A 25,435-nucleotide genomic window follows, 5' to 3' on the forward strand; every position below is an offset into this window, starting at 1 on the left:
GCGAGATTTTCTCAGTTCAATGAATTATCGGAAACACTCAAGTTTATTATGTACCCTGATGTAACTTCATTTGATAAACTGAACTTGTCCCAATTCGATTGGTTGGAAATTGAAGAATCGTGCTATTTTAACAATATTTTCATCTACCTATGCCTGCGAGTCATTATTTCCAGAGAAGAATAACATTGAAGACTCGCTTAGAAACAGTTTGACAGATGACTCCAGTTCAGCATGCATTCGGCTTAAACTATCATCTTACAACCCTAATATAAGTTATTCGTCTTTTAATCCGCAACAACAGAAGTCACACTGATTTAACTTTAAGTTGAATTACGTGTATAACTGAGATATTGCAAAATGTATTTTTTTTTTCGCAGTAAATGAAGAGTTTTGAGTTGATAGTATTTAGTATTATTATTTTCCCAATAATTATTTGACGGCACGTCTATGACCTAATTAAACATTTTTTTAGAAAAAATAGCACGTTGATACATAAAGGTTCGCCACCCCTGCTCTAAGGTATCATAATAAAATGTTCAAATTTTATCCCATTTGCCAATTTTATCACATTATACAACTGTATTTTATTATTCATTTTACTAAAATCAATGCCAAAAGCTCTTCGGTAAAAATTACTTAACTTTTTGGTGCTCCCGTAGAGCCGGAAACATTGTAAATTTTACCATACTCTGGAAGTTTTGACTATACTTTTTTTCTCACTGAAGTAAATAGTTAATAAACGAAACTGAAGAAGTAGTAAAATTTAGTTACCACCAATTTTTGGAGTTTTCTCGTTAAATTGGCGATATTTTAATTATGATTGCCAATGAAAAAAAAGTTGTGATGCACACCTTAACTAGGTTATAAAAATCGCAAAATAATGTCAAAAAACAATTAAAGATTGCATAAGTATAAATAAACAAAATAGAAGAACAAAACTAATAACAAATTTATCACATTATTATTCAAACGATTGATGCCGCATTTATAAAACATACGTTAACGTGCTTACCCATTTCTTCTTGATGATTTCGATTATTCTTTTGAGTTTTGTCGTCAAGCCTGTCTAACTCATTTTGTAAATGGCCACATATTTCTTCCTTTTCTTTTAATTGGTCGAGTAGGTACATATTTTCTTCCAGTAGGGAATAATAACCATCTTCCGTATGGTGTATAACATCTTTTTGTTCTTGTCTAATAGTGATGGGATTGTCAGCTTCTAAAGTGGCAATAACTTCCAAATCACCACTAGAGAGTAAAGTATCACCAGATTTTGATCTAAATAAAAGGATTGTTCTATAAATAAAAGTAGTGAAGTATGAATCTTTTTAATATAAGCTTTGAAAAAATACTGTTGCTATCCCAAAATTATTTTAATTTCTTCCCACCTTACAAAAACAAAATCGTTCTGAAACTTGTAGGGGTTTTCTTGTAATTTAACCTTTTATCTATTTATTATCTAATTATTACATATTATTTAACATCTCCGATTTGCAATAAAAAATTGTCAATACTTTAGAACATATTATTTCAAGCACATAAAAATATCATTAAATAAGTATTAAAATTCATTGAAAATCATTATGCTACAACATCATGCAAAATGATAGAATATTGACTGTTCTATTTCTGCAACATTGTGAAAAAATGATAAAGATTCACAGATTCGAAAATTTTGAATTCAATCCAATAACTTCAAAAATTTCCATTTGAGTAATATTCTTGGAACAAACAAGTGCAATATTGTAAGTAACAAATTAAACCACAGTTTCACATATCGCCATGTAGTAGAAAAAAACGTAGAACAATATAAAGAGTTTTTACAAATATGGCTTTTTTGTTTTTTTAAAAATAACCAAAAATTCAAACTTAATTGTATTTTTAGATAGATTCACAACAGAAAGTTTCAGCATATTTTTAGTCTTTTTGAACTGTGAAGCCAAAAAACAACTTTTTGTTTTAATTAATTTACTATATTCAATGGCAATTACATTTTCCTCTTTTATCGTATTACTTAAAAAATAAAATGGATTTTACAGATTATAAACGGGAACTTTGTTTTCGGTTTCTTGAGATTTTTTTTAACAAGTTTAAAATACTCTCGTATCGCTGAATTCAAATCTCTCCAAGCGACAGTTTTTTAAATGACATTTTTAATCCATTTTTGTTGAAACTCATGCCTGAAAAAGTGCTCAAACGCTTGGGGCGTCTACCTATTATGAGTTGTTTTTTCTTGTTCTTCTGAGAAGCTCATAATAGGGAAGCACCCTTAGAAGATTGTCGCAACATTTACGCGAACTTCTGTTCTACATAACGTTTCTAAACTTGTACATTTTGACAAAAAAATGTTATTTAAAATAATCTGTAGCTTTAGGAGTAAAACTAGTTTTAGATTTGAAATTCCCACAACCTAATTAGGTAATATCAAGTATTTGTATAAATGCAACAAAAACTTTGTTCCATTATTTTTTTATACATTTTTAGAGCAGTACTGCTTATATTTGTTAATTAATAAATTTTTAAAATAAATGCAGTTCAGTCATGAAATTATACAGTATAATATCTTTTGTTACCAAAAATTAATGAAATTCAATAAAAAAAAATACGTGCATGAAAAGGAAAAATATATTTGGCTACGACACTATAATTAAAGTGATTTTATAATTAAAAGTTAAACGTTCTTCTACAAAACTACTTGTTTTTATCTATAACTCTTTTTCAATCTGAGGTAAAGACTATCATCATCAACTTTAATAACAATAAATTTTTGTTTCCCATTTCATTTTTTTTCAATGTTTCATACAATTATTTATTACTATTTAATTTTACGATAATAAATTTTTATTTTTATTAACACGATGAAATTTGATTTCAATAAGTTAACTTATTGAAATTAATTTGTTAATTTCAATGTTAATTTCAACATGTTAATTCATAAAGATATTTACTTATTTGAACAGGCAAAGTATTTATTTATTAATTAAATTTCATTTGCAGCATAGATTAAAATTTCTTGCACAATTTTTTATTAATTTTTAAATTTTTCAGATAATAAAATTTAGTTCTATGAAAATAAAAGAAAATATCAAATTTGACCCTAAAATGTATGTATTTATAATGAATAATATATTTGAACAAAAAAAGTATTTATTACAAATCGTCTCTAAAATACAAATAAAAATGTATCATCATAATTTACTGTGCTTTAATCTTAGGTTAATTAAATTTGTTTATGAGATAATGAAAATAGCATCATATTTAAACTAAAGAAGTATGAAATTGTGTATAGTTAAAAGAAAAGAAAAGAATTACTAATGGAATAAATACCCTACTTAAAAAGAACTTTCTTTATGAGAAAATCAATTCAATACGTGTTAAAGTTTTTTATTCATAATAATTTAATGAAACAATTTATCAGTTTTTGCAATTTTTTAAAAAGATAATTCCGAAAAAAAGCAGAATTGTTATTCAAATTGAATTGAAAATTTAGTATGCGATATTTTGAGTGCATTCCAAAGGAATTGGTAATGAGCTGTGATAAATGGTAATTGCTTATAAAGATAAGCCCTCCAGGAATTCGAAATTCGATTTTGGGGGAAATGACAAACGTGCTTTAGATGATAATTTTCTAAACAACTCTAATACTCTCAAATTATAGATTCTTTATCAAATAGATTACTATCGTCAAAAGTTTAAAACATTTTTTAGTTGTTTTCTAAGCATTAATAAGATTAACTTTATGGTCTGGATTGGGGTTAAGAAAGGGAATGATAAATAATTTTGTTTTAAAAAGAAAAAAAAAACTTTATTATTTATCAGTTATTCTATCTTGCAATTTACTTAAATTTCCACCAAAATTTTTAAGGAGTGGTGTAAAAGGGATTCTTTAATTTAAAAAAAGTAAAGTGGGATTTCTCGTAATGATTTACTTGTTTATAATTGCTACAAAAAATGGTAGCAAATTGCTACAAATAATTAAGAGTGTTACTAGATTCTCTTTCAATTGGGTACTTGAAAGTTGAGAAGAAGAACACATGATTAGGTCCGACCATTTGATGTAATTTACATGGTTGGGCCTGATCACGTGGTTGTACTTAACCGGTTAATGTTAGAGCAATTAGGCTTGGTTATTATTACGTTAAACAATGCCACGATTTTCCCACGATGACGCTGCTTGCTGGCATCCAGTTACCATTATGATTTCAGAACTTTATGCTTAAAATGTTTCAAACTATTAAACAATGCATTTTGAAATGAAAAATATTTTGCAGCAATCATGATCATGTTTTTGGTCTATACTTTACCTTATTTGAAAAAGCATCACAGTTATGTTTGAAAATAAATTAAAACTATTGTTAAAGCTTTAAGACGCACACAATGATGAGGAAGAAGAAATTAAAAACATTAAATTCTATTTTATTGTGGAAAGAAACTGGGAGAAGGTGTACAGATGTAATTAGAAATACTTTTTAGTTTCATTCGGCAGTTGAACTGGTTTTGATGTTTTTTATCCATTGAGTATAATAATAACTTCGCATGAAAAATCAACGTTAATTAAAAGGACAAACGGGAGAGGCTTCTAATAAATATATTTACCTTGCGGTTTGGTTATTGGGGCTAGAATCTTTCTGGGTTGCTGATAAATCTGGTTCGGAACTTGCTCTGGAAACTTGATAGCAGTTTTTGGGAGGTTCCGGAGAGGTCCTCGTCGAGTTTGAACCAACAGAACTTGATCCTGCGGCTGTTATTACGGTCTCTACTGGTGGCTTCAAAGATTCATCAAGTAAAGCTATTGTAGACAATTCTGGATTAACTCCTTTTTTAGTTTCCCATTCGTAAAGTTTTTTAGTGAAGGCATCTGATATTCCTTCGAAACGAAACTCGCCAGCTGATGTTTTCACCAGAACTTCCTTTCTTTGGCCATCTGTCATGGCTTCTTTTAATTGTTTCAACCGAATCGCTCGTTTTTCGAATTTTTGTTTTTCTTTTGTAAGTCTGATGATTTCTCTTTCGATTTTCTGTTGTTCTTTTTCTAACCAACTTAAATCCTGTAACATGAAATTATTTCGTATGAGTTGTTGAATTTTGACTTCATAACGAAAAACTTTTAAACTTCAAAACTTATTACGTAAAATATTTTGAGCACTTTATTGATTTTGATTTTACATCTATACTGTAAAAAATTCGAGATGAAATTACGGTGAAAAGTTCCGGCACTTCTTAAAGTAAATTTAATTTTTACCGGAACATGTTACGGAACAAAAAATCTCAGAATTTTTAGATTAATAATTATCGCAAAATCACTGAATCACTCTAATTAAATAAATATTACTGTAAACATTACGGTATAAGAACTTTTATAGTAATAAATATCGTAAAATCACTGAATAACTCTAATTAAGTAAATATTATTGTAAAAATTATGGTATAATAATTTTTATAGTAATAATTACTGTAAAATAACTGAATCACTGTAGTTGAAAATATATTTCTGAAAAAATTAGGGCATAAATTTTACAGCAAAAAGGGACTTGACTGTAGAAGATATTTTACGAACGATGTACTCAAACTGCCGGTGCTTCATTCAGTGATTTGATCCGGAATTTTTACAGTGATCCATAAATTCTGTAATAATAAAACAAAATTTTTTCTATACAATACTTTTTATTTTATTTTTGTCTGGAGTTTCTCAGGTACTGTTATATAAAAATATTTTTTATGAGTTATTATATTTTTGATTCTGTAACTGAAGATCTTCAAATTCTACACGATAAACGTTTTTGAAATTGTTTTATTTTATTAATTTAATAAATAATGTTCGCTAAATTCTGTAACATAAAAATATTTTGAATGCGTTATTGTTTATCTCATTCAAATACTGAAGATAAGCGGAAAAATTATAGATAAGTAAATAATGTTAGTTTCAGCTATGCAAATGAATTTATCCTATATAATTGCTTTACAAGTATCCTTTTAGTATGATATTAATTACTTTCACAACAGAAAAACGCTTTCCCAAAATAGATTTTTTTCGTTATTATGGCCGATATTTAATCAATTTATGGTAAAGCAAATGATGATTGTATTGGGATTGTATTTATTGCCAAATGAGGGTTTAAGGTTTGTATATCTTTTTGTTTATGCATATTTTTTAATAAAATGGAGGAGTTCCAATTTTCAAAAGTTGCTTTTAAAAATTTTCCAAATTTAGATTTATTGCTATTTTAACATATTAGAAAAAATAATATAGAACTAAAAATTGCGGAAAATTCGAAAGAAACTAGAAGTTTTCATATTTAGTTATTTTCATTTGAAAAATACTAATTTAGCAACAAAATTCGATGGGCATCCCCTTTTTCTGTTGAATTAAATAGATTAAAACCGTTTTCTGTTAATTAATTCTTATTATTATTTGTATTCTTTTACCCTCAAAGATTTAAAAAAAAATTATTTCGTATTTTTAAGAAAATTATAGAAAAAAAAGTATTTTTTAAAAGGAACAAAATCTAACCCAAAATTTAAATGACTGTAAAAGATTTGTCATTCATTATTTATTTTTCCTGTAAAGTTCTTAAAACTTTTATTGAGTTGGATTTGAAAATAAAAATGCGTCATATATGCATGCAATATTAAATTTATGTTAATCACCTTTTTAGGTATCTGATGGCCAGTTTTGGATAGTTTCTCGCCAGTAGACATTTTCTTTTCAGGTTTACTGATTTTCCTCATTCGACCAAAGGAGTCTTTTCTTTCGACTTCCAGAACAGGAGATTTGTGAATTCCTTCGTCACGGCATCGTTGCCACTCTTCTAACTTCTTATTGAAATCATCACTCAAATTTTGTTGAAGTTCTCGAAGCAGTTCTGTAACCGTTGCGGAAGGATTTGAATTGGGCAGCAGCACTGGATTTGTGCTTTCACTTTCCGATCTTTGATTACGAAATTCGGAATCCAAGTTCAGTTCTTTAGATTCAGCTAAATATAAATAACAAATGCTTTGATTAAAGAAATGAATGATATTGGTTAAATATAAAGAAATTCTGAATCGAAGTTCAATTCTTTAGTTTTCCAGATTCAGCTGATTATAAATAACAAATACTTTGACTAAAGAAATGAATGATATTGGCTGAAAAAGGGAAATTCTATATCGAAGTTCAGTTCTTTAATTCCTTACATTCAGCTGAATATAAATAACAAATGCTTTGACTAAAGAAATGAATGATATTGATTAAAAAAAAGGGAATTCTGAATCGAAGTTCAGTTCTTTAATTCCTTACATTCAGCTGAATATAAATAACGAATGTTTTGACTAAAGAAATTAATGATATTAGTTAAAAAAAGAAAATTCTGAATCAACTCTTTAATTTTTCAGATTCAGTTGAATATAAATAACAAATGTATTGACTAAAGAAATGAATGATATTGGTTAAATAAAAAGAAATTCTGAATCGAAATTCGATTCCTTAATTTTTTAGATTCATTTGAATATAAATAATAAGTGTTTTGACTAAAGAAATGAATGATATTGGTTAAATAAAAAGAAATTATGAATCGTAGTTCAATTCCTTAATTGCTTAGATTCAGCTAAAAATAAATAACAAATGCTTTGATTAAAGAAAAAAAATCTGAATCGTAGTTCAATTCTCCAAAATTTTAGATTCAGCTAAATTAAATAACATATGCTATCGTTAAAGATTCAGCTGAATAACTAATACTGTGATTAAAAAGTGTGAGAAATATTTGTTATATAAAAAGAATCTTAATCTAAGTTCTGTTACTTTAAATTTAGCTAAAGGTGATGAATAACAAATTGTATGATTAAAATCATAAAAGCCATTTTAAATAAAATAAATTCTGAATCGAGGTTCAGTTTGATAGATACAGCTAAAGATGAGTAAGAAATACTGGAATGAAAAAATACTGTAAATAAAAGAAAATTACACAAAAATATTCGTCAACTGTTAGAATATAAGTTTTGCAACTTAGAGTTTAGCCTTATTTTTGTTTACAGCAAAAACTTAAATGACATCAATGACCTAATTAGTAGCTTCAAAAAGTTCTAGTCAAAATAATTATACTATTATGCTCATATAATATTTAAATCGAGTAACTACATATGATTATATGAAAATTTAATTTACACCCTCTCTAGTAATTGGCATACATGAAATATTTTAATATTTTTATCATTTTTTATTTATCTCAGCCTCACAATTGTAGGTGTGCTATAAATTTATTGTATTAAACCCAATTTTTTCTTATTGACAACCATAGTTATGAACAATAAACTACATAACCATTAAATGAAAAAATACGCGAGTGTTTTTCTTGTAGTCGAAAAATTTATTTGGCCTTACACTATTTATATTATTTTCAATAGGAGGAATGAATTAAATGGAAAAATTGCAGACTTTGAGCTACTTTAAAGTACAAAGCAGGTTATTTAATCAATAAACTTTAGAAACGACCTTGAGAATGAAACCAAATTAACTTCTCTCAAAATGCAATCAGCATGCATAAACGATTTTCATGACGAATAACACTAGATTGCCCAAGGAAGTAATTTTGACTGCTTTTTAATTTCAATTAGAAAAACAATGATGACTCAATTTCTTAGAATTTCGTGACTTTTTGTACAACATATAATTTTTTTTATTGTTAATATTTACTAATAACTTGTTATATAATTGAAAATAATATCAAAAATATTAAAAATTAATTTTAAACAAATTTCTTTATGCATTAGTTATTCTTTCACAATGCAGTCATTTTGACTGCTTTTGGGAAATATAGGTATTTCAGTCTTTCTAGCGTCAAACATGAATAATTAAAGAGGAGAAAAATGTAGCAAAGATCAATTTGCCGAAGGGATTGAAAAGAAAAATGAGAAAAAAAGGAGACATGTTAAAGTAAAAAAAAATTTTTAGACTTTTTCTAGTAATTTCAACACCATTATTTGCATAAATTCGCCTTACGTTTTTCCTCATCAAATGGAAAATTTGAAACTTCAACCGATGCTGGACTGGAAGGAGCTGATGCAGACATTGGCTCTCCATCTTCGCGTTTGCCTTTAAGGACATCCTTAACTCTTGACCACATCCACTTTCTGTGAGTTGAAGGGGACATGCCTAATCTCCTTGCCTCTTCTCTATCCTCATCATTTATAGGGGAGTGACATGTGATTTCCTCTGAATATTCTAGGGGCAAAGGACGAGGTTTGTTTTTTTTTCTTTTTCCATTCTGAAAACACAATTTTTTTTCAAAGTTAAAAAAAGGGAATAATAGTCAAATAGAAAACTTTTTTGGGGAAACTGATTAGTATGTATTTATTGAACAATAAAAGACATTTTTCTAGTCTCAAACAATATCTAGTTTCCAGTAGTGTTGATTTATTTTTAGTTCGCAAAAGAACAACTGTCATAGTTAAAAAAAAATTCAATTACTCATGTTGTTTTCAAACTTTTGAAACAGTTATTTTAGATTGCAGTTAGATAGTGAAAGACGAGACTTCTAATTTATGTATAATTATATAAAATGCGATATAAATTTGTATGGATTTACATTTTAATTCCAATCAAGAGTTACACGATAGTTTAAGTGTATTTTTATGCGGTAATTTGAACCACAATTTCTGCAAAATTAAAATTTAAATAGTGTTTCTGAAACTTCTAAGTAAATTAGTTACTCTCTCATGTCCAGCCATAAAAAATTGTCCATCTATGAAAAAATACCTAATAAATAGAAATGTGAAAAGGTAGCAACACTAATTAGTTATTACTTTCCATTATCTGCACCTTTAGCCTTGAAAAAAAGATCCGAATATAAATATTCATATCATTAATATATTATGGTAGACTGAACTATTTTATTTCTAAAAATAAATCCCAATAACTAAACACTTGTGTTACAACTTTATTTTTCGAAAAAAAGAGAACCATTGCTTTAAGAAAATACTTCGCACGAATGGATTCAATTTAAAGGAATTTTTTAAACATCCTAAATGAGAAACAAAGCACCGACAACCGTTGTACATTACTGCTTTATCGGAATTTCTTAACGAATTAATTAAGCATTTCTTCCTCAATATTGATTTCCCTGTAAAATTGGACTTTTATTTATTTTATGATATAAATAAAACCCAGCAATACTAACGTTTAAACTTCTATCTTTTCAATTGTAAACAATATTTTATGTATAAATAATCTCAAGAAACTGAAGCGAAAAAGATATATTAAATAACAAAAAACTTCAGTAGCTTCAAAATTAAAGATGGAAATGGTAATAAAAGTCGAGATTTTTCAAGTGGTCAAAAATAGGCGCACAATCTCAAGACGTGAATAAAGGAATAGAAAGTAATTTGAAATTTAAAACCTAAAGTTGCTAACAAAAAGTGAAAAAAAAGAGAAAATACTGGGCTTTATTGCAGTTTTTCTTGTTTTGTTTTCACCTTTTTATCATTTTTCGGGGCAACTTTATGTTTTATGTTACGAATCACTTTTATTACGAGAATGGGCACCTTTCTTTGAACGCTTCCAACGTTTCGACTTTACCCTCTTCATGTTTTTGGAAGCTAATGAAGTTTCTTGTCAAGTTATATTTTATTTAGTTTTCTTACTTCTCTAGTAACCTTATTATCAGGGAGGATTTCAATATTTTCTCGTTGATTTTTGAGCAAATCTTTCTCGATTTTTACTTTACTTTCTGATTCTAGGTGAGGGGCTGACGATTTTCTATAGTTGTGCTTTTGTGGAGATTTTTGACGATGTCGGTGCTGCTGTTCGGAAAACCCAGGGTCCAGCCTCTGGTGGTTCCGACCATTGCACTGGCCAGTGTGGGCGGAAAAATCATTTTCAGTTGCTAAAGGCAATAAAAAGAATGGTTAACGTAACAAATGTTTGACACTATTGCTGAATTTGGAAGGACTTAAATGTTGAAAAACCTAAATACCTGTTTCTTGATAAGATGGACGGTGGCTTGACCGTTGCCGTCTGTTTGGTGAATGGCCACATGTTGACTCTGGTGGTAAAATGGTTTGTTTGCCATTTTTAGCATCCCGAGGGGAACTACTACTACTCTCACTTTTAGGTTGGCGATGATCACGGCGAATTTGAATCATTGTTTTCATTTTGCCCCATGGTGATTTCGGTGATTTCTTCGCTAGTGAGAAAAATATATTAGTACAAATTTTTTTAAGTGAGGTAATAAAGTAAAAATGGTTATAGCTTCTTAAGGTAGTAAAATGCAATAATTTTTTTAAACTCTTTTAGTTACATCAGATTTGGGACTGCATCTGAAGTTATGAAGTTTCAAGTTTCCCGATCAAATTAAATTCTCAGAAAGTTTTAACATAAATATAATATATAAATTACTTTTTTTAAATTTCACAGCAACAAAGTAGAATTTTATTTATGTAAAAATAAATTAATAATGGCCAATAAAACTCATCAAAATTATATCAGGTAACAATCAGTTAAAAATATGAGGTAATACACAAAGATGCATATAAATACTACACCGGGTACTAAAGAGTATTATGGAGAGGAATTGACAAAAATCATACCTATTTCTTCCTTTTCAAATGATTCCAAAGCTGCTTGTGCTGTTTTTGCGTCTAAAGTACCAGACTTCTTTGCTGAAACATTCATGAAAAGAATTAATTGAAATTCAATGAAAGAAAATTTAATTATTTATTCAAAGTAAGAATACCTAAAAATTTTATAATTTCATCAACCTTTCACTTTTATTTTTAAAAATGAATTCTTCTTTTTTCTTGTTATAAATGGGTTTCTGTTTTTGTTTCATTCAATGGCGTACGCGAAATCTTTTTTTAAAAAAAATGTTGTTGATGTTTAAGTTGATGTTAATGTTTAAGTTTATGTTAATGTATGTCAAAAGTTAGTTTTAAAAGCATTTACAAACAATATCAAAATTGATTGATTATTTTTTTATATATATCCGTCGTTGAACAGCTGACCCAATTTTGGGTTTACGACTACTAATGTTAAACTCCGCAGCCTTGTAATTTTGAACCAATCCAAAAGACAAGGAAACTCATGGATCAATACCCCCTAAGGTGTTGACTTATTATGGAAACATGGAGGACTTTGCGACTCGACAGATTTAGCGTGCATCACTCACCATTTACCACAAGGGGAGTCTTCGGACCACGGGGATTGAACCCAAGATCTCTCGGACATGAGCCCATTGCCCTACCAACCAGACTATCCTGGCCCTGATTGATCATTTGTAAATTTTACTCAAATTAGAAAATTAAATACATGAATTATTTTTAATAATACTAAGCCAGGTGTAGAGAGCACAAATAATGTCGCATAAAAATATTTACTGCAGTTTGGAATAATGAAGAACCATCTTCTGTGTCGACACACAGAATGAAAGATATGCACAGACGAAAATTACAAACGAGTTACTAGATAAGAAAAAAAAGGGTAAAGGAGACAAGATTGAACTGGACAAAAACAAAAGAAAAGAGATTTGAATCATCTACTCACTTTAAATTTCTGTGTTTTCCTCTTATAAATGTTTCTTAGCTATTTACGTACTAAACAAGACCTGATTATTATCTACGATCTTCGACTCAAGTTGATCAATTATGTCTGGTAATCTTGTTCAAGTTTGTCCTCCTCCCCTCTATTTTACTATTGGTTAATCCTTTTAATTAACTGTTGTAACTTTAATAATTTTTCTTTATATACTCCATGTTTTATTTTCACTACTGGAGATGGTTTTTCAAGACAGAAACGAAACTACGGAATGTTTGCGTGTGCGACATCTTTACATTTATCAGCTCACATCAAGTTAACCTTTATATCATGTTGGCTTACATCAAGTTAACCCTTTTTCACTCGTAATTTTTTTACTGTAAAAAATAATTTTTTTGTGGAAGTTAGAATGTAGAATTTGGATAACTAACATTTAAGAAGTAGAATTTTAACTATCTGTATCTGTAACTATCTGTAATGAATTTTACGGCTAGTTAGCGTTCAGTGACTGGAAAAAGTGTTAAACTCAGTGACCGTAAAAATAAATTTGTGCCCTGAAACACTATCAAAACCATAATACATATCTGCCCGTATACCTTTTCGTAAATTATATGGTCAATGATCGTAAACTAAAGTTTGATGCTCATAAAAAGTATCTCTAGTTCGGAACTTGATGTTGTTTGTGACTGAGGCGTTTTGTGTGTCTAATCAAGACAAAAAATGAAACGAGCTGAAAATGTACAGAACTTTCAACTGTCGAAGAATGAGAAAGAATATTCATAAATGTAGAGAATGTGAGAAAAAATTATTTTTTTTTCCATCACCTTTGGGTTCATAACTAGATGCTGTAACTACTAGGGAAAAGGTTATACACAAACTTCAAGTAGGGAGCTTTATAGAATAGCAGTATAAACTTATAGTTAGTTCTACTAATTTTGTTATAATAACGGGTACTAGGTTTTGACTCATATAAGGGAGCTGGGCGTATAAATTAATGACCAACTCTCTGAATTTCATGGACATTTCTTAGAGTGGGTGCTTTAATTTCGTTTCATTAAAAAAAAAAACTTAATATAAACTAACAGAAAAGGTGCAGACATTTTGGAGATGGCATATAATAATATTTTTATACAAATAACCTAAAATAAAGATAACGCAAAATTCAAATAGCCAAATACATTTCAAATCCATTCAATTCTATATCTTAAATTTTTTTTCCATACAATATTATTTTCATTTTTTTGAAAAAAAAAAAAACGAGTTCGAAATAAAGAATCTCGAGTTTCAGAAAATTTCTTTATAAACCACAGAAAATGCATTAAAGAACTTAAATAAAATCTCTTATCGAATAAATAGTTCGGAGAAAAAAGTTTTTGGGTTGAATAAAAGATATTTTAACGAAGCTAGTTTAATACTTTCCGCTTTTTTCAAAGAGTTTTTGATTCGCAATAGGAAGGTATAGAGCTCGATTTGCAATCTAAACTTTTCATAGAGTTATTTCAGAATATTTTATTATATTTGGCTGCTATTTATGAAAAAGTTAAATTACCAGAATTCTTCATTTCTTTTTCCTATAAGTACAATAAAAGTTGTGGCTTATAAGAAATAAGTTATTTTCAGAGTATTATATTTCAGAGAATGGTATTTAATATTTCAAATAACTGAAGTGAAATAAAAATATTTTAAAAGATATTTTAGTGCATTTAAATATTAGCCTTAGAAGTAGAGAAATGTAACTTTTCTTAAATAGATAACCAGCTTATTTGTGGATTTTTCGGAATAAATGACTATTTTATAACAGCAGTTGAACACAGCATGTTAAGTTTAGTACTTTCAAAAACATCACTTAATATTTTCTTTAATCTAGAATTTTAAATGGCGAATATTTGCCATTATATGTTTATTACATTTCAAGATAGCATTTGAGAGTTTGAAATAGAATATTTGAATATGTTTGACTAAAGGAAAAAAATTAACAAAAAAATATTCCTAAAATTGAAGTAATAGTTTACTTAAAAAATTTATGGACGTATATTTTTTGTTTTCTTTTATATTTTATTCGTGCTTAAAATAATCAGCATATCTATCTATCTATATATATATAAGTATTTATGTATCGAAACACAAATAATAAAATAAAATAATGTAAAGAGAAAACTATAAATGGGAATAAACCAATAGTCTTCTTCAAGACACATCTATTGGTATAATTTGATGCGATATTTCTGAACAAAGAATAATTTTCCTAAAAAATATTTTTTTCCTTATATGTGTCGATATCGCAAAAAATTTTCTTTTGAAAAAGAGCATGAAATAAAAGAAAGCAGCAACCAAACTTACCGGCGTGTAGCAAAATGCGGTTTAGGTTTAAAAGTGAAATAATTAAACGGTTAACAAAATTCGAGAAGGTGCTTATGGTTATATATATATATATATATATATATATATATATATATATATATATATATATATATATATATATATTTTTTTTTTTTTTCTAAAAATCACGTTAGTTTTTATTTGCAACATGTATTTATTTGTGAACAGCTACATTTATTTCAATGAAATAATTAAGTTGTCATAGCAGTGTTCTCAGTGGTTTCTGATATTGGCAATTTGGCCAATCTGCATCAGCCAAATGGAAATAATGTTAACAAAATAAATTCACTGTTTCCTCCAGTTACAGATCTATATACATTATAACGGCAAATCGGCAATAGAAATTACCAAAGCAATTATATTTCAGAAATTTGGGATTATCAAGAAAGGAAAAAAAATTAAACTCCTATCGTAACATTTAGTGGTGTTGTATATTAGTGAGTTCAATAAATAAAATGAAATATATCTATGAAAAAAAAAATAAAGTTACAAATACAAATAATGATTGAAATTTAAAAAGTACATATTTTTTCAGTGTTCAGCTGCTTTTTGTATGAACGCACACATCAAATTCCTTCTCAAAGTTATACAACCGGGCCCGTTTATGTAAGAAGATATTATATTATTTAAATTTTAAATACATTCGATATTTAAATTTCGTTTTCGTTGAGTTCATAACATCGAATCCCCTCTAGCAGTATAGGCATGACTACATGTGTAGGCATGTAGTATTGACTCTACTGTGTAGTAGGCATGTAGTCATGACGGAATGTATAGGCATGACTACAGAGAAGAGTACCATGTTATACACCATTCTATACACTTACAATTTCGATACAGATACAATAATTTCTTTTAAGAAAATTAATAATCTCTTTTAAATTCCATTAAAAAAAGAAAAAAAAGTTTATTTCTCTCGTATTGAGGAATTTCGTCTTGATTAGGCGTAATAGCAAGCAGCCGCAAGTACCATTTTTTTGAGGGGTGCTGTTGGTCTTGATTGTTTGCCACATACAGTTCAGTTGGTTGATGATTTTCTTAAAAGTGAAAACATTTGACTGGTGGCTTATTAAACTAGATCTCTAGACCTCATCCAATACCTCCTAGAAGGGGGAAGGTCCTCGCACGGATCACTTTAGTAATGCGAAGGAACAAAAAAACTGCGCAGAGGGGGAAAGTCAGAAAGAAGTCACAACCTTCATACTACTAAACTCTGCAAAATTGAGCAGTGGGGAAAATTAGATAGATATCACAACGCTCGGACTATAAAGGATTGGATTTCTCGTTGGTAGTTATCCTTACAAAGTTTTTCTTTCATCAAGGAGGTGTTGCCTCTACTCTTTAGAGCATGTCTGGATTTTTGGGAGTAGAAGTCCTCTTTTTACAACTATTCCGAGCACGAAAACAGCGTACTGTTTGATTGTAAACAATTACAAACGGAAATCTTGAACTACTTTATTTCCCGTATATAATGAGGCTATAATCATTAGCGGAAGCACACTCCGATTTTTTTTTGAAAACTATGCAACTTTTTTTTCTTTATCGTTGTTGTTAATTTACGTCGCACTAGAGCTGCACAATGGGCTATTGGCGACGGTCTGGGAAACATCCCGGAGGATGATCCGAAGACATGCCATCACAATTTTGATCCTCTGCAGAGGGGATGGTACCCCCGCTTCAGTAGCCCGACGACCTGTGCGCGAAGTCGAGCACTTTACGGTAGCACAGTTTAACGAGGACCAATACCGCACACCCTCGGTCCCTACGCAGACTGATCCAAGTGGTCACCCACCCGCACACTGACCGCAGCCAGTGATGCTTGACTTCGGTGATCTGCTGGGAACCGTGTCTTAACGATCAGTCCACTGCGGGACTTTTCTTTATCGTGTCCATGGACAATTAAATGGCCTCGTATGCCTTCAAAACTGCATCCGCAAGCTCCAATACATCATTACTGTAGAGGATCTCATGAAGTTCTGAAGCCAGTGGCACCATACCCAGTTGTAAAACATATGGGGTAAGGGCTGGGCACTCGAGAATGTGATCCGGGGTAAGTTGGATATCGGTGCAGTTCTTGCAGGGAATATACAACTACTGTAGTTTTATGTAAGAGCATTTCTTCAATATGTTAATCGCAACGAACAAAAGTCAGTTATACTCTCGAAAAAAAAATTATACATATATTTTTAAGGAAATATAATTCAAAGCAAGTAAACAGAAAAATTGTGTAATATATAAAGTCAAAAGAAAATTATCAATAAAATTTTTTTATAGCTTCAGAAAAAGAAAATATTAAGTCAATATACATCTTTAAATAAATTCTGGAGAAAAAAAAATCTCCTGATTGTGAACATTTAGTTTTCAAATCCTTTATTTACTTGTTAAATTTTTTTTTAACGAATGTTATTTTTATCATCAATCTCTTTTGTTTATCATCCCAGAAAACCATTTAAGAGGTAACCTCACCTCATTTTATTCTCACCTGCATGTTTTGACTCTCAAATCATTCACTGGAGATAAAATACGCCTTTGAATTTCTGGCGAAGAAAAAAAAAATTTGGCGACACTTCAAAAGAGCCTCCCCCCCCCTTCTCATTCTACCCCTAAATAACTTGCAACTAATGTGTAGCTCAAAAACCCTTCATGATTTGTTGTCGTATTTTACCCCAAAGTTTACGACTTTAAATTATGAAGGGAGGACGTTTTTAATTTTAGGCCCTCAGGTGAAGTGAGAAAAGAACCTAACTTTTTCAGCAATTAAAAGTTAAAAAAGAAGCTACTGAAAGTTTAATTTCGTTCCTTGGCGGCATCTAGAAAAGGCCTGGAGTCTGAAATTTCCTGGCATTTGCGTAAATGGGATTTCCTCGGTGATAAAATTTTAGAGTCGCATAAAGGGGATTTCTTAGGAATTTCGAGTTACTTTGGAGCCTTAAAGAATATTATAAATAGCTGTTTTGCGAACATATCAAAAATATTTATTTTTAAATGAAGATTTAATTTATATCTTAAAATAATATTTTTTTTTGTTATAAATGTTATTTTTTCTTATTCATATTTTTAAATAAAGATTTAATACATATCAGAAAACAATATCTTTTTCTGTTATAAATGCTATTTTTACAAGTTTATACTTTTAAATGAAGAATTAATTTATATTTTAAAACACAATATTTTTTTCTTCATTATAGGTGTTATTTTTCCACATTCTTATTTTTAAATTAAGATTTAATACAAATCTTGAAACAAAGTCTGGTTTCTTTGTAATAAGTGTTATTTTCCCTCGTTCATACTTATAAATAAAGATTTAGTTTATATCTTAAAACAATATCTTTTTCTTTGCGATAAATGTTATTTTTCTTCATTCATATTTTTGCATAAAGATTTATGTTATATATCTTATATATATCTTAATATATATCTTATATATATCTTATATATATCTTAATATATATCTTATATATATCTTAATATATATCTTATTACGAAATCTTTTTTTGTTGTTGTTATAAATGTTATTTTTCCATATTCATACATGTAAATAAAGATTTAATTTATATCTTAAAGCGATATCTTTTTCTTCATTACAAATGATTATTTTTCTCATTGATTTGATCAGTTAACATATTTAAAAAAATGCTCAACAGTGTTAGTCAATGACGGATTTAAAGAAATGTTAAGGATGGAGTTTCATAAAATTTATATATATATTTCTCATCTAATATTGCATTTTTTTCTTTTATTTCTTCCCTATTTTTCAAAGTCTTCATTTTATTTATTTATTTCTGAATTCGAGTAGGCAACAAATTATACAGTGTGATTGCAAAATACAGCATGTAACGTATCATAGTAAAACTTGGTATCACGTTTTTGACAATGTTATTGTCAAGAATGTTTTGTCACGTCATTGTCAAACATCATTGTAACAAAAACATCTTTTTCGAAATTGGTTTCATAAAGTTAATGAGTATTTAATAATTGCTTTAAATCCAATTTGGTAATTTAAATAATCTAGAAATAGATTTCGGAGTTTGGGACTCCTGTTTGGAGGGAGGAGAGGAGGCTTAAGCAATTGAGACAGTTTGTGACAAAGAGCAACAAAAAATGCATCGCACATTTTGGTTACAATTAAAATATTTAAAATCAGCAGATTGAATATTTTTTTATATACATTCAGGTAATATAAAGGGACATGTGACTAGGTGGTAGAGGTTTTGGTGAAGTATGATACTGTGTGACAAATGAAGGGAAAAGGTTAAAAAATACTGAAAAGAAAAAGCGCGTCATTTATGGACTGCTCCTAAAAATATTTTCCAAACAGTTATCGCAAGATATTCTAAGATATTTTATTAAATAGGAGCTATACAATATTTGTAAAATTGGTTCAACATTGATCCACATTATAAACTCCTTGAACATGTAATACAATGCAATTTTACTGCTTTTGCTTAAAACTGAACATTCACTTAAAACCATAGTATTTTTTAGTCAAATCGAAGAAGTACGATAACATGGTTCAAACTTTACATCACAGTAAGGATAGAGTTATTTTGAACCAGACTGAGGTTCAGCGCGTTCGAAAAAGCTTCTGACAGTGAGTACATTTTTAATGTAGTATCTTCTTCCATTTACAATATTCAAAAAGCGGCTAGCTTTTTTTACTATTTCATTCTACAATGAAAGAAAGTCATCAAATTTAATGTAACGTAAGTATGTTTTGACCAAGTATTCACACTTAACATACATAAATTAATTTTGCATAGTGCTTTTCATGAAGTTTGTCATTCACGCTACAACCCATTGTAGGCCAGGGTGGTTATGGTGGTTAAGGCTCCATTTCATGACATACACACTGATCCTCTTATCCTGCCAATGGGAATCGAATTCCAGTCCTTCACTAGGACTTGTTGACGTCTAAACAACACAGTGGTAGTGATTCTTCTTGTCCTAAAGTACTAGTCATAATAAATACTAAATTATTTTGTTTGATAACGGCTCCATTTCTTAATAATTTTTTTCTGTCGTATGACTGTTTAGGCAGTGGGGGTACGATTGTTCCTGTTTTTCAGTGGCGCCATCTATGGCCAGGAATTTGACTTCAGCCACGCCATTCACACAACCACAACCCGTTTACAGGGCGGGTCACATTTACACACATCCACACACAAAGGAGAAAGGACATAGAACACACAGAGAGAGAAAGAAGCATCCATGCCTTTCCCGGGATTTGAACCCAGGACCTTTCTGATGCAAGGGAAGTTCCCTGCCCCCTACGCAGACCGGTCGGCATTTCTTAATAATGAAAGTAGGTTTTCAAATTAAGCCCTATATTCATGCATTTTCTGCACTCTTTTGAAGAAAAAGGAAATATCCCACATATAAATTATTGATATGATTTTGATAATGTATAGTTTTAATGTTCAAAAGCAATGATAATGAATATATTCAATTTCAATGTATCTACTATCCCCAAAACCTTCAAAAATTAAAGCTCTAAAATTTAACAGAAAGTTATTTAGGTCTATATATTATTTTAAAATTTTCATATACAGCAACTAGAAAATATGAAAAAAGTTTTTTTTTTGTTCCCTTAAAACAATATTGAGGTAAGGTGAAGTTAATGGTATATTGTAAGTTTACAGAAGTTGCAAGAAAGTGTATGAAAAAATCAATCCTCCGTTTGCTACATAATTTTTCCGTTTTGTTTTTAGTATCACTTCCAGTCTTGCAATTAAAATTAAATTTAAGTCCCTTGAAAATCCTATCAGCTTTCATAACCACTGAGGCATTTACCTCGCCCCTGGCCAAAAGCAACGTTTTCTACAATGGACAAACTGGACTTGCTAAAAAATTTAGATAAAAGTAAAACGACAGATACGTTCGTCATTAAAAATTTGATAAATCATCTATAGATGCTCATTGTTGGGAACTTGGGTGTAAATTTAAAGTTCTTTTAGCCTTATATGAAAAAATTCTTCACTACGAGATCATCTGATCAATCTTGTTTCATTAATGAGGATGTTGATTTGGTAGTTATCGATATTAGGCTGTATTTTTTCTCCTTTTTCTCTTGTTGAAAACTTTTTTTTTCTTTTTATAATTTATACTGTTTGCCTCACTCACGTTAGAATGAACACCTTGATTTGAGGTCTCATAGCTTGTCTTCAATTAGTGAAGTTTTTTCATTGACAAGGAAATCTTACCATTTTGATTCTTTTGATTGTTCATTTTATTTAAACAGTGTTTGATAAATATTTTTAAATTTACAATCACTTGTCGCATTTTTTCTAACCTTGTCTTACACCGATGCGGATGACGCTTGAATTACGGTAATTTTTTTCTTTATGTAAATATGAGGGCTTCAGATGAAAAACTATACCAAATTAAATTTTTCCTCTGAAACTCTATTTTCGTTAATAACTGCTTTTATTAGTAAGTTTGGTTGTTTACTATTTGGTTTGATTTAATTATTGGAATTTTCGGCACCAGATCCGGGTTAGCAAATCTAATATGTGAAGAAGCCTAGCAAGTGTGCTTGATTTTTAATTTAGTTAATTTCAAATAGTAAACATTTTCTTGAACTGAATGATTCAAATTTAATAAAATAAAGAAGCTGATTAATGAATGAATATTCAAGTTTCATGAAATAAATAAGAAATGAACAACACTTTTCACTGACTTTAATTCTAAATACTTGCTAAGCAACAACTATATTTTTCAGAATAATTAATAATAGACATTAATAGAAGAAATGAAACAAAGTATATATTTAGTGGTAGACAATGTGTATTTATTATACTATGTAAAACGTTGTTACATCGAAAATAAATATTGTCGCATCGAAAAATAAGAAACTGAAATATAAAAAAAAATATACTCCTTAGACGAATTTCAAACAGCCACGAAAAATAGCTCTTCTTTTCAGAATGAATCTGGAATGAGTAACTCACTAAGATGTATAATTTCCTAGGACACTTATGAATGTTCTGCATGTTATTTACACTGTCCACTAAACTATCTGGGTGTCTTCGAGGGGATATTGTACCTCTTCTCTGTCAAAGCGATTATCAGCTCTTACGCAGTTTGGAGAGAGCTTGTTCTTTGTGAAATTCGCCTGCCAAGGGTATATCAGACAGTCTTTATAAGATTAAGGTTCGGGGAGTATGCAGGCCGTTTCATGCGTTTGCACCTACCCCTCTCCTAAAAATGAACATGATCCAGAATAATCTCTCCGCAATACTACTGTGGATGTAGCGCTACCTTTGCTCAAAGATGTGAAGCGGTATTCTGTCATCGTGCATGACGTCTGCACACAACGGCACGCCTGCGCCATACCGATTACGCGTTCCCCTCTTTCTCCACACTAACTGGGGTGCAGAGAAGAGGGATTAGTCACAGAACATTAGTCTGGAACACTGTTGATGACCTCAACCAATACGTTCCTTATACAAGCGTAATCTTTCTCGACAATGGCATGGTTGAAGACAGGTGCACCGAGCAGACTTCTGTGCATACAAATCAACTTGAATGAATCGCCGTGAGTTTGTTCTGGCAGAAACCGGTGTATTGGTAGAAGTTGCCATGTCTGCAACTTTCATACAAGGCATTTCATACAAGTGACATTTCTGTTCCTTTTTGACACTAGGGATACATATTGAATCTCTTGAGATATGGTGTTCCTATCACGACCACCGGAGTGCTTTTTCGTACAGCATTTCCAGCTTCAGCGACCTTTTTTAATTACTTTTTTTTTTGATCCTACCATTACTGTTTCCACAGTGGCGACACTTTAACCTGCTGCCAATCGTCCAACTGCTCGTCCACGATCGTAAGCACTAACATAATGTCGTGCCTATATTTTGCACTTAATTATTGAAATTTCACCTTGAATTTCGCAGAAATAATTTCAACATGATAAGGTGCTATATTAGTTAAACACCTAACAGCTTGAAATTTCGAATGAATGAAGAGCTTGGTATACACTGCCCATCATACAGATAACGGATCCTGCTTTACCGCTCCCTCTGCGCTTGATTTTACGGTAATTAAGGGGCTTTAGGGAACGCTACTTTGAATATGTCAGTTGTTCCTTAGCAATTATCAAGCAGTGCATAGGGTAAATACTTTCCATAACTAAATCATTATCAAGCAGTGTATAGGGTAAATACTTTCCATAACTAAATCCTTATCAAGCAGTGTATAGGGTAAATACTTTCCATAACTAAATCATTATCAAGCAGTGTATAGGGTAAATACTTTCCATAACTAAATCATTATCAAGCAGTGTATAGGGTAAATACTTTCCATAACTAAATCCTTATCAAGCAGTGTATAGTGTAAATACTTTTCATAACTAAATCAAGCCAGTAAAAAATTCCTAGCGCAGTTCAATATATAGTTAAAATTTTAATTCAACTGTGCTTGATTTTAGTTAATATAGTGTTTAAATTTTGATTTAAAATTTAATGAAGTAATTAAAACTAAAGTTTAATAAAATAAACATCTCATTTACAATTTTTATAAATAGAGCAAACTGAGCACCTTTCACGAATTTTTCATTCTAAATATAATGGGAATACTTTTTAAAAACTAGAATGACTCAGCAAGAAAGTCGTAGTCCTGTCTAATGTAGGGAAAAAAGCTGTAAAAGTAAACTCCATAAGCTTGCTAAGTCTCGGTAATACCATAAGTCTTAAAACCCGAGGAACGATCGTTTCATCAAAGGTTGTTCGTGCCAAACCTTTTGGCATTAAATGCAGCCAGAAAAAATCGAAGACAGATTGAGAGAGATGCCATGTCATTCACAAGCTCATGAAAATGTTTTTTAGATAATAAATTTCGTGACTTAATCTACAATGAATTTAACATCACGTGTGGTGAAATAGAGCTTAAGTTAACGAGTCAGGAATAAAAGTCTATAATTTATGAATGATCTCAATATTTTATAGTTTATGATAGTAGCCAAATTATTAAAGCTGCTTTGATTTAATTTAAAAATTTATGTTCAGTATGCATTATTCAAAATTTGACTTTTTAATTTTAAAAAAGATGTTTTAACCCTTCGACGTAGAATTTTTATTAAATTTTTTCCTACTTTTTTCTTTAGTTTATATTAATTTAAGTCCAAATAAGTTAAAAATATTGTATTTAGAATTTTAATAGTTTATGATTATGAAATGTCACATGAAACACCGGTGTCTTTTTCGTCATGAAAGGTAAAATCTTCCTAACACGGCGCTCTTCAAAACAATAATTTTTCAAATTTGCATTCAGTTAGAATTAAGAAAAATAGCTATTCATCATTGAAATTTCTTTAATTTTCAAAATGAAATTTTGATAAAATTTTGAATATAAATGAAGGAAAAAAAACCAAAACAATTACAACTTGAATTTTTTGTACAAATGTAATCTAACAAGTAATCATGTAAATGTAATCGTTTATTATATTAAAAAACAAAAAAATGTATTTTTGCTTGTAATTAAAGCTTCAGAAAAAAATATATAAATGGGGCAAAGTTATCTCATCTGTGCAAAAGGGTTAAAACAATGGCTCCCGAAATAGATTTAAACGTTAAGGAAAACATAGTTCTACAAAATTCACGAAATTATTCTAATAAAATCTATACCGAATCTCAGAACCGAACTCCATACCGAAACACAGAATTTGTTTCTGAAATAAAAGATTACTTCTTATTATAGTATATTAAAGTAGCAAACATTAGAACTAAAAGTTATTTTTAACTCACAAAAATAACCTTTAAGTGTTTATAAAAAACATATTACATTCTTCCCCCAGCTAGGTGCAATTATATTAGTTCAATCAAACAAATTGCAGTCTGTTTTAATTCTGTCAGTAATACGAAGTACAAAACTATTATATTTCACAGCTAAAAGGTTTCATTTGCAAACCTTAAAAATGACAAAAAAAAAAAGAAGAAAAGAAAAAGCGTAATCGAACAATGTATAACTCATTCGAACAAATATTATTTTAAAAATTTTATGCGAAAAAACGAAGTCTTTTTCATTTTTTTTAAATAAAAGTCTCTCTATATAAATGTATGAACTAGAGTTTCGCTACCTTCTCTCCTGTATCAGAGAAATCGGCCGTTATGGCCGTTTCAGTTTGATAGCCTGTATAGATATCGGATGTATTGTACCCTAAGAGGCACTGTTCCTGGTGTAAAGTTGAAATATTAAGTCTGGGAAACCTATGTTTGTCTTTCCAGGTGTGCAAATGACAATGATTTCATTTTAGAGTGAAAACGTGTGCCACAGACAGCTAGGTGCAAGGTTCGCAAGTATAATTTTATCACAGTGCAGAAAAGTTTACCATTTATATAAAAAAGTGGCAACAGATTAGATGCAAGAATAGAACGCTTTGCTTCAAAATATTTGTCGCTGTTTATTATTGTTTATTGAAATGTTTTTTTTTTAATATCTTCTCGCTTCTAAATTACAATTCATTTAAACTAAATTCCTTGTCTTTCAACCTTGTCTTCTTAATTTCTAATTAAAAGTCATATTTATGTGTTTTATTAAGTAAACTAAAAAATTCTA

At 29.6% G+C, this 25,435-nt stretch overlaps 1 protein-coding gene across 2 annotated transcripts in view; it reads right to left on the bottom strand.

Moving 5' to 3' along the window:
• The window catches only part of LOC107449059 (uncharacterized), a 67,557-nt gene that overhangs the window by 21,041 nt on the left and 21,081 nt on the right, over positions 1-25,435 (bottom strand). For both annotated transcript variants that reach the window (XM_016064472.5, XM_016064473.5), the window contains exons 3-9: positions 11,560-11,631; positions 10,947-11,156; positions 10,615-10,856; positions 8,975-9,239; positions 6,649-6,974; positions 4,597-5,048; positions 1,013-1,278 (exon numbers count right to left, since the gene is read on the bottom strand). In XM_016064472.5, the coding sequence (XP_015919958.2) occupies positions 1,013-1,278; positions 4,597-5,048; positions 6,649-6,974; positions 8,975-9,239; positions 10,615-10,856; positions 10,947-11,156; positions 11,560-11,631 (1,833 nt within the window). The remainder of the gene's footprint in view (positions 1-1,012; positions 1,279-4,596; positions 5,049-6,648; positions 6,975-8,974; positions 9,240-10,614; positions 10,857-10,946; positions 11,157-11,559; positions 11,632-25,435) is intronic.

The sequence above is a fragment of the Parasteatoda tepidariorum genome, chromosome 10 (assembly GCF_982258835.1).
Source record: "Parasteatoda tepidariorum strain Cologne lab strain chromosome 10, Ptep-v5.0, whole genome shotgun sequence".
Classification (NCBI taxonomy): Eukaryota; Metazoa; Arthropoda; class Arachnida; order Araneae; family Theridiidae; genus Parasteatoda; species Parasteatoda tepidariorum.